The sequence below is a fragment of the Papaver somniferum genome, chromosome 7, assembly GCF_003573695.1.
Source record: "Papaver somniferum cultivar HN1 chromosome 7, ASM357369v1, whole genome shotgun sequence".
NCBI lineage: Eukaryota > Viridiplantae > Streptophyta > Magnoliopsida > Ranunculales > Papaveraceae > Papaver > Papaver somniferum.
In genome coordinates, this window is record NC_039364.1 from 264,212,330 (window position 1) to 264,228,184 (window position 15,855).

General features: G+C 38.3%; 2 protein-coding genes across 2 annotated transcripts; one reads left to right on the forward strand and one right to left on the reverse strand.

Annotated features, from left to right (window-relative positions):
- Positions 1 to 12,200: 12,200 nt before the first annotated feature.
- On the reverse strand, positions 12,201 to 13,419 carry LOC113293745. Its single transcript, XM_026542280.1, has 2 exons — positions 13,212 to 13,419; positions 12,201 to 13,025 (listed from the first exon to the last, which is right to left on the reverse strand). The coding sequence occupies exon 2, from the start codon at positions 13,014 to 13,016 to the stop codon at positions 12,483 to 12,485; it is 534 nt and encodes a 177-aa protein (XP_026398065.1). The 5' UTR covers positions 13,017 to 13,025; positions 13,212 to 13,419; the 3' UTR covers positions 12,201 to 12,482.
- Positions 13,396 to 15,184, forward strand: LOC113296508. Its single transcript, XM_026544810.1, has 3 exons — positions 13,396 to 13,443; positions 14,177 to 14,312; positions 14,610 to 15,184. The coding sequence occupies exons 1-3, from the start codon at positions 13,396 to 13,398 to the stop codon at positions 15,182 to 15,184; spliced, it is 759 nt and encodes a 252-aa protein (XP_026400595.1).
- Positions 15,185 to 15,855: the final 671 nt, after the last annotated feature.

The window sequence follows — 15,855 nt, forward strand, 5'->3', positions numbered from 1 at the left end:
TGTTTTCACAGAAGTTCTCTTATTCTTTTCGTGATTGTTTTTTATGTACGATTAGGTTCTTTTTAGGGGGGTGACCGACACTAAAATGATGGATTTCTTTTGCAGCCACTAATGTTTGCAGTTTCAACAACAAGTGCTGATAAAGTTGATTTGCAATGGGAAAGCGGGAGAATCTCTTGAGTTCTCTCATGAAGAGTTTTCACTAACAGGAAGAAGTTAATGTAATTTCTTATCCCGTTTTCCCAGCATGACTACATGACTTTCTGCTTATTAAATTCATCGATTTTTTTTATTTAAATCGTGTGTTTCTACCCATAACAAGCCTTTTCAGAAGAGCTAAAGAGGACAGTGACACTTTTGCCGTTCAAAGTCTTCTCACTTTGTCCTGTTAGACAAATTCTAGATACATCCCAAGATAGAACTTTTCACTCATTTTTGCTTATCAAGAATTGAATCAGCGTTTTGGCATTCTTTGCTTATCAAGAGGACAGTGTAGGATCAAAATATCGCACAAGAAAAGAGGAGAAGATGAAAGCCAAAGGCGATACATGGGCAGAGGTAATGAATCATAAAGGACGATTAAAAATTCGTGTACACGAAGGGAAACCAAAAAAGCTACTCAAGGAAGAAAAGATGATGTGCTGGGATTATTACGATATTAATGGCATAACAACCGACACAGTTGGAGAATAATCTACTGAAATCTAAGAACACCAGCCATTAGCAGCAGCTTAACAAAGTGAATACAAGAGACAAAAACAACCAGCACAAAGAAGGAAATGTGAAAGCCTCCTATACGACTAAGAAAAACGATCTATAGCAGACTTTAGCCAAAAACAGCAGCAGCTACAATCACGCAAAGCAAAGTTGAAAATCTCTCTTTTCATAAGCAGTCAACGATAGAAAGAAGCCCTCATGCGAAAGATAACAACAGTGCAAAGATCAAAGGACAAATAGGACGGTGAAACCTATCCAATTACGAGAAGCTAATGACAGAGAAAGTGAGGTAATACTACAGGTGCAAACGAAGAAATCGTCATCAATAACTTGTGCCAACAACAACGCACAGCTGAACGAAAGAAAGAAAGAGGGAAAATAACGAATAGAGATCAAAAAAAGTTCTGCCGAAACAATAGCTCTTCAAAGACTGTGGTATTACACAATTGACATGCTAAGAAGAAGCGGAAACGATGCAGATATCGCACACAAACAACACAAACAAGACATCGCACAGATGGACGAAGGAGAAGTGAAAAGGAGGACGTCGTGCGTTCGATTCTCACTCTACTCATGTTTTTGACATCTTTGTTCCAGAACGACAAAAGCAGGATATAAGTTAAGTTTCAACATGGTGCGTTACTTTCGCACGGTAGAAGAAGCAGAGATGGTTCAGAGCAAGGTTTGAAAAACGGCTGTTTTTCCCGAAAAAACGTCCATTATAACGCTCACGCCCATGTACCGTGCCCGTGAGGCTCACCAACACGCTTACCTAAATAACACCGATAAATAGGAAAAAATGGTGTTATTTAGACCCGTTATAACCGTTTTCACACTTGTGATTACCGTTTTTCTAAAATTAAGATTTCAGTTTTTTTTCTTCTAAATAACATTTTAACACACATTTTTTACACCGTATTTTCCGTTTTCATACCGGTTAAACCCGTTTTTAAGGAAAAAAAATTTGAGTTGGAGAAATTCTTATACAATTTTTAATTTCAAACTTACAACTAAAATTTCATAAATAATCATTAAACACTTCAAATTTTATAAACTTACAATAAGTAACCTAGTGACAGTAGTGCTTGAAATTTTAAACTTAGACAAACCAACTTGTACCGGCATTTTTTTCCGACTTATTCAAGTATTTTCTGTTTTCTCGACGATTCTCAGTTGATTCCTCCTCCTCTTCCTCCGCCTCATATTGGTTCGCGTAATGCATTTGGCTGTCGTAGTTAACAGTATCGTCATCTTCATAACCGTAGTCTTCTTCCTCATTATCATTACGATTATCTACTTCATTATTGATATTAATATTGGAATTATACTCTTCATTAATTCCTCGGGTATCTTCTTCTGGACGATCTTCAGTGTAATGAGAATTGTATATGGGATTTTCATTTTCATGACATTGTGTATTGTCTCCAAATGTTAGGTTACCAAAGTCATAAACAAAGTTACTCACTGGCAACCTTTGATATGAGATTTCAACTTCTGGATCATGCCATTCGTATGGTGGAGGGAGAGGCTCTGGATTATTAGCTGCTTCCTCTTCCAATTCATTTAACCAATGTTCTTCCTGAGGTAAAACTGGTGTTTCATCATCCCCTGCTATCCAATCAAGCATATTTTCATCTGTCAGCAGGCTATGAACATCGTGGACATCGATGTTATGTCGCTTTGCTTTACCTTGAACTCTTTGCTGCTCCAATCTTAAATTGTACTGAACATATACCAAATCGTTTATTCTTGACGAAACTAAACGGTTGCGTAGTTTGGTGTGAATTCTTTCAAACACACTCCAATTTCTCTCGGATCCAGACGATGTGTTTGTCTGGCTTAGTATCTTTACCGCGATCCTCTGGAGTGATGGAAACTGAGCACCGTATGACAACCACCAGCTTACAGGATCACCTTGCAGAGCAGCCAATCTTGCTGATGGTGATGCAAATTGGCCTTGCATCATTTGCATTCTTCCCGCCTAAAATATCAAAAACTGTGAATAGAAATTCATATAATTACGAAATTAATTGTTAATAAAAATTCACACCTCTAGCATGCATGTCTCTTGTTCTTGAGGGCTACTAATCATTTTTGATATAACTTCACTGAGACAAATTTGGGGCTGAGAAATTTCATTGTTGATGAGATTGGCTGCTGGGTTGTAGATATAATATGGATTCAGAAAATGCGCTGCAGCATGAAGAGGAGAACTCAACTGATCTTTCCATCGTAGGTTAATCACACCTACAATAGAATTATTTCGAGTTTTACCCAAACCCCTTTCTATAGTTTCCACACATGTAGCAAGTGCATGAAACAAATAACCCATGGTAGGTTTATCTGAATCCAAGAAACAGATCATTTTCAATAAAGGACCAACCATCATGCATGCATTTTGGCATGTGTGCCAAAACATCTCATTCAAAATAATGTTTTTCACATCTTTAGCCGTACGAGTTTTTCCTTCTGGCGAGTTCACAAATTCTTGGTCTACAAAAAGACTCTCGATTGCATTACGTTGATCAATGATACTTTTGATTGCGATAAAATTTGTCGCAAACCTTGTTAAGCCAGGGCGCAATAGATTGCGTCCCCCAGAATGTTGTCTGAATCTAGCAAGAACTAGGCATGTCCATAGAGGCCTGTGGACGCTGTGATGTACCTTCTCCGGCATTAGTATTCTTACTTTTTCGTCCAAAAAACTTCGATAACCCGCCCATTTTCTTTTGTGTTACCGGCGCTTGTTCTTCTTCATCTATATCATGCACAGGGTTCCACGGTTCATTTTCATACATATCTTGAATTTTTGTATCTTCATATTCAGTTTCTGGTACTCGTTGCCGTTTTGATTTGTTTCTGTCTTGCACCCATACTTTTGCTAAATTTTTAATCTCAGGTGGCACATGCATGCAGGGAGTAATTGTACCTCTTTGTTGTGCCAAATGCATTTTGAAACGCGAAATTCCCGCAGACACTTCTTTTTCACAAAAATTACACTTCAACTTTTTACCATCACTCATTACAGTACAATATGCATGAAAAACATCTCGTTTTGCAGATGTTGATCCTTCCATTATATTCTGTAAGTAGGAAATTTCACATAGCAATAAGTGACATATATCAATTCATCATGCCATTTTTTTTATAAAGAAACAATGATTTTTTACGTGCCAACTGATTCAAGTTGATGGACTATTTAATTATGAATATTAACATTTATTAAAACATTTCTTAAATAAATGATAATAAAATGAACAAAAAATCTATATTTCTTAAAACATTTCTTAGATAAAAATGAAACATTTATTAAGTAAATATACGTTAATAGAATGAAACATTTCTTCACTTAACATTTCTTAAATATTTCTCAAACATCATGAGAGAAAAAAACATCGATATTTCTCAAACATCTATATTCACTACTCTAACATCATGAAAGAAAAAAACGATAATAAATAAATTAATAACGTACTAATAAATTATATCTCTAATTGAATGAAAAATCTAAAAAAAATAATTAATATTACCTCTTAAACTTGTATTTGAGAAATTCAAAATGTAAAGCATTCCTTTGAGCAAGAAGCAGAGAACCAGAGAACCAGAGGTATTGATTTCATTTCAATTCTCTTCTTGTCCTTTTAAAGCATTCCTTTGGGCAAGAAGACATAATAGCTGGCAAATCGAAATATTCTTGAAACATTTGGAATCTCGTTGCATGCGTATATAAGCACAGGCTAGCTATGTCTTTGATCATGAAACCAACTACTCTTTTTACTTTTTTTTTTGTTTTATTTCTTTAACTTTTGAGTCTGAACTCTAAAGTACAGACCACATGTAGCATATACTGTACACACCTCCAAATGCAAAAGAAAAAGATAAATCGACTCCTTGACTTCCCTCTCTCACTCTCTTTTTCTCTAGCTAGTCTCTGACTCTCTTCCTGTTGCATTCCTTGTTGGTTAGTCTTGTAGCAAGTAGCTAAGAGCCTAGGAGTATTATTTGACAACAAAGTTTTGACTGCTTTTGAATCCGAATATGCATTATTGAAATATTGGGGAATGCATTGAACTATTCGAGTGACAACTTGAACATATCAAGTGGATAGTGATAGTATGCGTGTATAAATATTGTCGGTAGACGATAACTACAATGCATTGTTATAAGTCATAGACTTAGGGTTGTGAATTTTACTAGATATCCATAAATTTGTATGTTAAAAACCCATAAACAAATAAATAAAAAATCAAATAAATAAATTAAACCAAAAAAAATGAAAAAACGTAGTAACAACGTTATTTAGACCCGTTGTAACCGTTTTCACAGCTGTAATTACCGTTACATAGGAAATTCAGATCACAAATTATTTATTTTTCTTATTTAACCGTTATCACACCCGTTATTTTAAAAAAACGTCAAAAAAACGCGTTTTATTCCTATATAACGCGTTTTTGACCCAAAACGTGCTCACACCCGTCAAAACACGTTATAACGGTCACGCCTAGTACCTGTGACCTGGGCCGTGACCCGTTTTTTGAACCTTGGTTCAGAGTCAGGACTACGAGTTGGGTGTCGCAAGATCGATTCTCACCGCAATTATATTTTTTCATACATTTTTATAATTACTAGGAAGAAGATTTGAATAAGTTTGCCGCTATATGACTTTATTTCACAAACAGGAGACAGAACAGATGGTGAAAGACGAAGAGTGTGAGCTAGGTGTCACGCGATCGATTCCGCATACGCTCATATTTTTGAGAAAATTTTTCTACAAAGGAAAACAACTAATACAAGTCAAGTTTCCACACTGTGCGTTCATTTCGCGCAAAAGGTGTAGCACAGTTGGTTAGAAGGGAATACTACAAGCCAGAGGTCATGCGTTCAAATTCGCATTCATACAAGGAACACTATTGTTCCATCTACACAAGAAGAAAGCTAGCACAGTTGATCAGAGGTGAAAATGACGAGTTTGATGACCCACATTCGAATCTCCCCACCCTTTTCTTTTTTCGCATATTTCTGATCTTCCAAGGGCGAAAAACGGAATAAAGCTAAAGCATTATGGCTTTAGTTCTGACAACAGAGTCTGCACAGTTGGTTACGAGCGAGGACAAGGAGTTAGGCATCGCATGTTCGAATCTCACCCGAAGCATATTATTTTTCGCGTTTCTTTCGCTCGATGAAGACGCACAGATAAAAGCCAAACCTCAGCATTGTGCGATTATTTCACATAGGAGAAGATGCACAGATGGTCAATCAAGGTATATGCAAGCTACAGATCCAGAGTTCAAATCCTACCTCCTACACATATTTTTGCAGAATTTTTCTAAGAAAGGGTTATCATCGCAGCGAAGCATACTAAGAATAAAAGAAACAACAGAGATATCAAGGGCGATATCAACGCACCAAGAGAAACTCACATACTTTTGCAGAATTTTTCTAAAAAAGGGTTATCATCGCAGCGAAGCATACTAAGAATAAAAGAAACAACAGAGATATCAAGGGCGATATCAACGCACCAACAGAAACTCACATCAAGAGAGATAGAGAGCTACAACAAGAAGAAAGAAAATCAAAGAAGAAAAGGAAAAATAAGACCTTAATATAAGGAACAAGTGACACCTCAGAATAAGACCTTAATAAAAGGCACCAGAAATGATATTTATTATCAGATTGGCAAGGAATCCAACTGTGGCGTGCAACCTAGTTCGCATACATGCAAGAGGCAAAAGAATACATATAAATAAGACCTATCGCACGTCATAGTCGGAGAACCTAGAAGGCATGACTCAAGGGAAGGCTACAGCGACCCCGGAACTTGAGTTGTGGAGATTTGGGGTGAGAACAAACGATGATGCCCATCCGGGAGAGATACCTTAAACTTTCAGTCTAAGATAACAATCTTAGATTGAGAAACTAAGGTGAGAAAGGCTCTCCTAAGGAGTGCAGAAACTCGATCAGGGCGCGAGGTACACGGTTGAGTCAAGAGTTCCCGGGGAGTCTGGAGCGTACCTTGCCACTCTTGACAAGTCCTGACTATGATGCACTCGGTCCGAAGATACCCCACTTAGGGTGCGGTCTTGCTGCCATAAACCCTATAGGTAGTGTATGCGAGACTGCGAAATCAACTGGTTGTTGATACCGGATGGAAGAGCCATTATCTTAACCCGATAGAGGTAAGCTTCCTTGAAGGGGAAACCAGGGGGAAGATAAGGACGACACCCTCTATTAGGGAGGTGAATTGTGTCAAATGTCGGGAATGTTGTGGGGCTTCTACTCACGGGAGTACTTAGGCCTGTCGCATTGTCGCATAGATATATCCTGAAGAGGAAATAATTCGAGAAATGATAAGGCAAGATCAATGGGTCATTGCAAGAAAGTGTAAAGACGACCTGCGATTTTACCGCCCAGAGGCAAAAGTAAGACCTTTACTTAGGAAGGCCAATAAGACCTCCAGAGAAAAGAAAAATATGTTTATTTAAATAAATATTTATTTTGCAGGATATCCGAAAAAGGAGTAGCAAAACTAAATTCACACATGAGCAAAGGAATCGTTAGGAAAAATAAAGCCTCATGAGAAAAGTGGAACACAAGTTAATATTGTTTTGCAGGAATTGATAAAGAGCGGATAGGCTGCGAAGAAGATCGCATTGTAAATGTGATTGAGGCAAAGCCAAAGAAATGGTAACACCAACACAATCCCGATCCGTTACGGCACGGGTCATATTCTAGTAGTTCATCTGAAATTAAATGTACTGTATTAAGACCACTTGGCATGTCCCGAGGGTGACCCAGTGCATTGAAGGGAGTAATCTTAGCGTGTTCAATACCCTAGTTAACGATGATAAAAGCATGTAATTCTTAGAATGAAGTTATGTTCGTCTGAAGCTATGCAAATACCTAGTTTTTATTGGTTTATCAGTTCTATTTGCACTGACTAGGTTTCATGTAGATGGTTTGAGGACTTTTTTGGCTCTGTACGAACTGCAGAAGCCTTACGTCGAGGGCCCGAGGCTGCAAGTATAGTCTTATACTTGATACTGACAGCATGTCCTTTTTGCTAATGGTGGGGTTGGATACTGTAGAATCAGTGACTAGTATTTGTCGTTAAATTAGTGAACATATTTGCTACGAATGGCTTAATAGCTTCTGTCGGCTATTCTCTAGACTTGGTTCTATTTAGGGGTGAGTATGGGCCGGGATGGACCGGTTTTCATCTCAGCCACATCAAATCCAATTTGCTACGGTTTTCAGCGGCGACCAATAATCTCGCCGTGCTGTTGTTTTGGCATTTTCCCCAGCCAACATGGAACCTCAAACAACTTCAACCACACATCGAAGATGTTATTTGGGAGTTTATGGGTATTCCGTTATTGAACTCGCGGGACAAAAATTAAGATCAAAATACAAAGACAAGTGCGAAAAGTACTATGAAAACGAAGATTAAGACATGAAAACAGACTCGCCTACAAGCGAGACTAGTCGACTGTTCGGGATCGACCTAACTGAAAATGTTTGCTAACGACTCGATCTTAACAACGAAAACTTAACTATCTCAATAGTCTTCGAACCAAACGATCATATACAGACTTTCACCGAACAAAGTTCATCCCATAGCATCAACTAACACACAAAGTGTTTTTAGGAGCTTTTGGATCGTCTCTGTCAGCACATGCAGTCAAGGTATCCGGAAAACTTAGAGGTCCCCTTAGTCGGCGCCAGAATATAGTGGCATAAAACCACACACTACATCCAACGAAGTATAAGATGATTTAACACAAAGTGAAGATACACAAGCAAATGTAGACACAAGAATATACGTGGTTCGGTATGATTACCTACGTCCACGGGGTGAAAGGATGAATGTTCTTATTTCTCTTCTTTGGTTACAAGTTGTTCTCTCCTTCTCAAATGGTGAAGCTCTCACAACTCAAGTATGATGCCTTGTTTTTCTCTCTCTCTCAACCTGCCTCTCTCTCTCGACCTTCCCTTATATTTATAGGCCAAGGTCGACATACAATAGAATTACAATGTTGGTCACATTACATCAAATTTAGATGTTCCCTATCGGACCTTCACTGCTCGCCCGACTTTCTGGTTTGACCGATAGTTCTTCACCCGAGGCCGAGTCTTCTGGTTAACACGATGTCGCCCTTCTGTTTTTCTTGTTCCTTTGTTTGACCATCTCCCTTTGTCTGACCGAGTGCTTTCTGATTGTTCGCCCGACCTGTCAGAGGATAAAGATCACGTCACATCCGATCCACGTGATACCTCGCTCCTTGCGCTGTCTGGTTCTATCTTGTGCTTCGACGCTCTTTGCTCTTTGGTGTATCACAGCTTAGGATCTTGCCACCTAGCCCTGTGGATTATCTACACCTACAATAACCAAAAATAGTTTGCATCTTTGACAGTAACCATGAGGTCCAAGATCCGATGAGCCGTTTAATGTTACTCCTCATTACAGGATTTGGGCTTTGGACCATCAGTTACCCTTCTTCTTGGGTCCGTAAACGAAGATGGTGGCATGGTGGTGCCTTTGTTTTCTTGGAAGTACAGTTGGAAGTTGCGAAAATGTAGGAGGAATAAGAAAACCTCCCCTTCAATATAAATGAACATATTAAAAATGCAAACTAACTATTTTTTTAATAAAGTTAACCATGAATCCTTCGGACAACTTTTTAATTGAGCAGTAAAAAAATTCAAAGAAAACTCTAGACTTTGGCCACTAGAAGGAAGAGGTAAATATGCTGGTTTTGAAGCAGAAATTCTGCCTTTCTTACCCATAATGGTATTATGGGTAATGATGCAGGGTTATATGGGTTCTTACTTTCTGACAATATTATAATGTCCCTTAGACTCTTGTTGTGCTATCCGACTCTGGAAGGAGGTGTACCGGAGTAACAACAGGAGCGTCTACCACTCTACCAAACAACAAAGGAATTTAAGTTGGAAAGTGTGCAGCTTGCTGAGTAACTTGACCTTGGGCGTCAAGATATATAAAAATAGGTGAGCCCAAATATGCCCTGAAAAATGGCAGGCGTGTTAGTGTGTGTGTATGAGACGAAGAGGTACTGCTGGTTCAAAGGGAAAAAGCCCTCAAGGCTTAATGGGCATGGTGGTGGTGCTTTAATGCATGCTAGCGACGTCAACCGCGGCAGTGAATTCTGTATCGCCTACACTAGAGGAGGTGATGAAATTTGTATCACTAACATTAGTGGAGGCGCTGAATTTTGTAATAAAAACCATTGGTAGAGGCGCAATAAACACTACTGAAGGCTTGCTTGGACTTCCATTTTGTAAGCTTAAACACTACTGAATCGTCGTGGCACCATGATCTATACTACCTGTATGAAAAAAGTAGGTCATGATTTCTACTATCTGTATGAAAAAAGTAGGTATAACATGGACATATGTTGCAGTTAAGCAAGAAAGAAAATCAAGAAAGCACTAAGCTAACTCACACATTGCAGTCACCATGCAGATACTGAGGTTAAAGACTTGTAGATCCACTTTTGCAAACATGACTTTGATACTTTTGGGCTGGCAGATGGCCAACTGGTTCACCTGGAATGAGAGTGAACATACTTATACTTATACTTTTGGGCTGGCAGAAGAAACTAAATCGAAACCCACCCCACTCGAACTCAAGTAATCATTGGGAAACCACTACTGTAAATGAATTTAAAAAATTGATAAACCCAACGAATCAGTACTTAAGTTTGATGGCAGCAAGAATAGATAAACACAATAGAACCAAAAAATACGAACCATAACACTTTCAAACCTCAATAATTCAAATGAACCTTCAAATAACTTAGAAGAGCACTTATCATAGCCATTATCAGATTAAGAGTTTGAGCCCTTGATGTAAGCATCACGAAAGAAGACGAAGACGGATTCTAAAATACTGAAGAAAAAAAATATAGACCGTGCTCAACTGCTCCATATTTCCTAGTTAATATATCACGCATCTCACAATGAATTTTTGGGAGGCTTCTGGTTTCTGAAGATGAACCTTGAATGTCTGTTAGAATTAAACGAAAAATGTTGTTGTAAAGACATTTTTGAAGAATGCAGGAGTTCTGCAGAGGATGACTATCAAGTTTGATTATGATTTATCAACAGATGAGCAGAAAAAAGTAATGAAAAAGTTGCTTAAATTTCCAAGAGGCTCTGCTGGTTGTATTATTGAGTTCTGAGGTCTCATAATATGAGTATGGTTACACTTTTTCTGGTTTAGTGCCAAGATACATATGCTTTAGCTAACTAGGCAAGTTTTTGGTATGTACTAGTCACACTGAAGTGACTGAAGTTCTTTTATACTTCAGTTCTATTACAACTTTAAGTGGCGTCGGTACTTGCTTGATTTTTTATATAGGGGATCTACCAGAACATAAGGATGCGCAGCTCGCCATGACATAGGACGGAATTCCATAACAAAAGCATATTGCAGTTAGGCAAACATATTGGTTATAGCTTGTTGAAAAGTTGAACATACCTAGGAAGGAACATAACGAAAATATAACATTCAATAGAAGTTTGTAAGTCCTAAACTTGTGTATCAATCACAGAATTACAACGTCAGCATACTTTGCAGCATCAATCATGCCATTGACATTATTAGGACACTCCACAAACTGTATCCGTCTTTGTTCTTCACCTAACAAAAAAAAACACTCAACCAGAAGCACAATGAGTCTGTCAAACTAATACGTCCGATGTGGTCTAGTTAATAAAATAAGTAAGAAAAGTAACATACCTGATCCGACCACGACGATCGTAATGGGCCTGGGGTGGTATCATCAGTAAGATTATGGTTGGTAACTTGGTATATATGATGCTTTAAATTCTTTACTTTTGTTTTGGTTGGTTCTGAATTGGGTCGACGGTTCATGCTCGTAGTGTTTAGGCATAAAACTCAGGAACCAAATTGTCTGGGGTGTATGATGTATCAAATCGTAGCCTTACTCGTTAACTAGATCCAACTCGGCATATTTCTCTTAAATCAGAAGATACGCAAGTTCTCATGAAAAGAAAAAAAGAAGTGTAGTGTAAGTGTAGTGTGCCTGGGTGAGGAGCCAAGTCTAGACAATTGATAGCAAGCATGTTTTGCTTATGCCCTTTTGAAGGATGACTTATAAAGTTAACTAAAAAGTTCTGTGATTGTCAAATTAACGACTAGAATATAGGAGCGCAGACAGCTGGATCATCTTCAGTTGCTCTACTGGAGATTTAAGCCAAATAGAATTCTATTTTATCAACGACTGGATCATCTTCAGTCTTTAACCCCATAGTCTCAGGGCAACAGAGGCAGGATAGTAATGACAAGAGTAAACCAACATTTTTAGCTCTATTGCTTTAACAAAATCTGATAGTATATAACAACAAACTAGAACACAAGACTAAAAGACAGCAGCTTAATAGAGCATCAGAGTTTCAGTAAAACCTGACTAGAACACATGACTAAAAAGACAGCAGCATAATAAAGCATCAGGTTCAGTACTGGAGAGTTCAATTTATTAATACAGCAGCATCTAGTGAGCTTCTGTTACCTTTCTTGGAGGATCTTGATGCTGGAGAGTTGAAACACATTCACGGATGAAAAGGTCCTGTGTTAGTTGCTTCTGTGTGGAGAAATCTCAGCAGGTCAACAATTTTGTCTTCTCCTAGTGGCAACAGACCCTTTTCAAATGAAAATTCAAGTGTCGCCTTCCCCTCACTGGCTGCAAGTCCTGCCAGACATAATGCACTACTTAATTCACCACCTACGCTTGGAAGAAAATGAACATATCTCTGATCCTCGGGATCACATTGTATTCGAGTAAGCGTTTCTTTGATTCGTCACCAAAGACCCTTTCACACCACCTGTCGTTAATATCTTGCCCAACGGCACAATCATTGAGTTCATAGGAAGTATCCTCTGATGTAATGACCGCAATATTCTTGAACTTGAGTTTTTCGGCTTTTTCTAAGCTTTTGTCCACTGCTTTCATCTCCAGATAAAATTCTGAAACTGGCTCAGTCTCATCAGTAACACATTCAGAATACGCATAAATGGGTATACCATGACAGTCACGGATAATACACCCGAACCCTGACACTCCATTTTCATTACAGATACTAGCAACATGAATCCAGTTCATATGTCGAGCCTTATTCCGCCTTTCTATTAGCGCTGCAAGATTAAATGGTTGCTGAACCCAACTTATCCAATTATCTTCACCATATAAAATTTCACGAGACAAGGGAGGCCTGAATTGTTTGGCACGATTTCCATCAGCCTTGTCCTCGTTAGCCATATTCTGAGCCTGCAAATATGTTGGAGCAATTTTTACGTGAGAAAAAAAACAATAACTGGATCATAAAAGAATCATATTCTGACATAAATCGTAATCCCAACACGTAAACCATCAAGACACCCAATATCTTTCAAACATGAAAATAAAAAAATAAAAATTGATCAAAATCCAAAGTAAAAATAAAACATTACTCACCTCTCCGAACCCTAACGTGATCAAGAAAAATAGACAAGCGGAGAAACGAAGCGAAGAAATTTGTTTTTCTTTTAGATCAGCTCTGGTTTTTCACTTTAAGTTTTACGATCCCTTCTCTGGTTTGTTTATCTTATTTGTAGCAGCGCAATTTTTATTTATGGTAATTGCCTAATCGGGGAAGGAGATGGCTGTGATCGGGTTTCGGAAAGGGACTACAATAATGATTAAACTGGTTTTGATCGCAACGATGTGGTCGGGCCACATACATTTTGCATGTGGCCCCTCTTTATTTTTTTTTGACACCTAAGGCCGGTTCCTATGGGGTTGGCTAAACCCTCCATTTGCCATGCCAGCTGGCCTGGCCAACTGGCCGCGCCACTATGGGGAATAAGTTAAGCGATCGAGTGTCCACCGAACGGTTGAGACTAAACCGACCGGTCAGGTCTTCATAAGACCGGTCGGTCTTGTAGTAGCCGGTTATGAAATGGTGAAGTAACGATTATTTCTCCCCACGTCTCCCTATAAATTCACCCCATTCAATTCAATTTAATCACACCTCATTTTCTCATTAATTCTATCATCTTACTCATTTGTACCTTTAATCATTTGTTTAATTCAACTCAATGGATTCTTCCGACGAAGAAGAGCGTATTCATATGGATTGATTTGGAGAACAACAACGAATATTCGTTCAGGCGTTGAAACAAATTGATGATGAATCAGATGAAGATAAAGATCTAACCAACAACTTGTTGCAGCTATATTCATCGGGGCAAATACCTAGAGATCCAGAGCCAAAAGAAGTGTTCACAAGAAGATATACGTACCGGGGTCGGGATGAATGGCACGAAAAGCTGATGCACGATTATTTTCTTCCCGACTGTGTGTTCTCTGATGAAATTTTTCAAGGCTGATTCCGCATTCCCCGACATTTGGTACTAAAGATTATTGGTGAGCTTTGTTAGGTAGAACCTCAATTTAATTATCAGTATGATGCACTGAATATTAGGGGTCATAACCCAGAACAAAAGGTTACTTCGGCCTTAAGGATTCTAGGATGTGACAGACCTCCAGATTCTAATGATGAGTACCTTCGCATTGGTAAAACAACCGCATATAAGTATCTTTCGTTGTTTTGCGAAACAATGATTAATCATTTTGGTCCAACCTATTTACGAAAACCAACTGACGCAGATGTTAGAGAAATATTTAAGCAAAATCAGGAAAGGGGATTTCCCGGAATCCTGGGTAGTCTTGACTGCATGCATTGGGTATGGACCGGATGCCCTACCTATTGGGCCGGTCAGTATAAGGGTCACTACACAAAACCAACGGTTATCCTTCAGGTTGCTGCTTCATATGATTGTTGGATATGGCACGCTTTTTTTGGTCTCCCAGGATCTCAAAACGATATAAATGTTTTACACAAATCGCCTTTATTTGAAGATTTAAAGTATGGAATTTCTCCTCGGGTAAATTTCAGTATCAATGGGAATCAATACACTCATGGTAATTATCTTGCAGATGGAGTTTATCCAAAATGGTCAACTTTAGTTCAATGTTACCGTCAGTCACCTTCCGGTGAAATGGGTCGTTCATACTCATATTTCAATAGTAGACAAATGGATCTGAGAAAGGATGTGGAACGTGCTTTTGGAATTCTGAAGCGGAAGGTCGCAACCATTTGTGGGCCTTATCGTGGTCTAAGTGCTCGTGAAATGCATAAAACTATGTTGACTTGCATCATTATGCATAACATGGAAATCCAGGAAACTCGTCGTAATAAGAATTGGACTAACCATCAAGATGAAGACTTAAGGCCTGAGATTATACCAGCAAGAGGATTACCTGCAAGGAACTATGCGCAAATGACTAGTCATATTGAGAACATAACTCTGTATAACAGGTTAAGGGAAGATCTCAGAGCGAATATGTGGGCTGAGTTTGGAAGAGATGGAGGACAAATTGAGTAGTGTTGTTTCATTTGTTATTTTATATATATATATTTTTAAATTGTTTAAGTGTTTAAGTTTCATTTGTTATTCCATAGTTTTGTTTTGAAGTTGTTTAAGTTTTAATTTTTTAGCGGTCATTTAAAGTAGCGGTCTAGACTCAACCGCCAACATTCCTTATAAATATATCTTTGCTTCATCCATTTCAAAATCACACCTTCACTTAGCTTCATCCATCTCAAAATCAAACCTTCACTTCTCTACAAAAACACTTTCTGGTTAAGAAAATGGATGATCCCAGATTCACTGAAGATGAAGATTTATCTCTTTGTAGAAACTATATAATATACTACTCGAAGAGAGGTGAAGAACGACGGATTCACGGTTTACCTAGTATGAGTTATTTGGGTAAAATTCATGATGCCTTATGTAATGAGACACGTAATCCTCATAACCGGGATCGTGCTGCTTTGTTTTGCCGATTCATGGATATAAAAAAACAGCTTGTGGATTTTATAGCTATGAAAAATATTGTCACTCGATATCTTCTTAGAGGTGAGACCAATGCTGAATTGGGAATACGAAATCGATACGAGTGGCGAAGATGGAAACGAAAAGATTTCGAATATGAAGCGCATTACCAAATTCTTAAGGAGTTTCTAATAACTCGTATGGGATGTTAGGCTTAATAT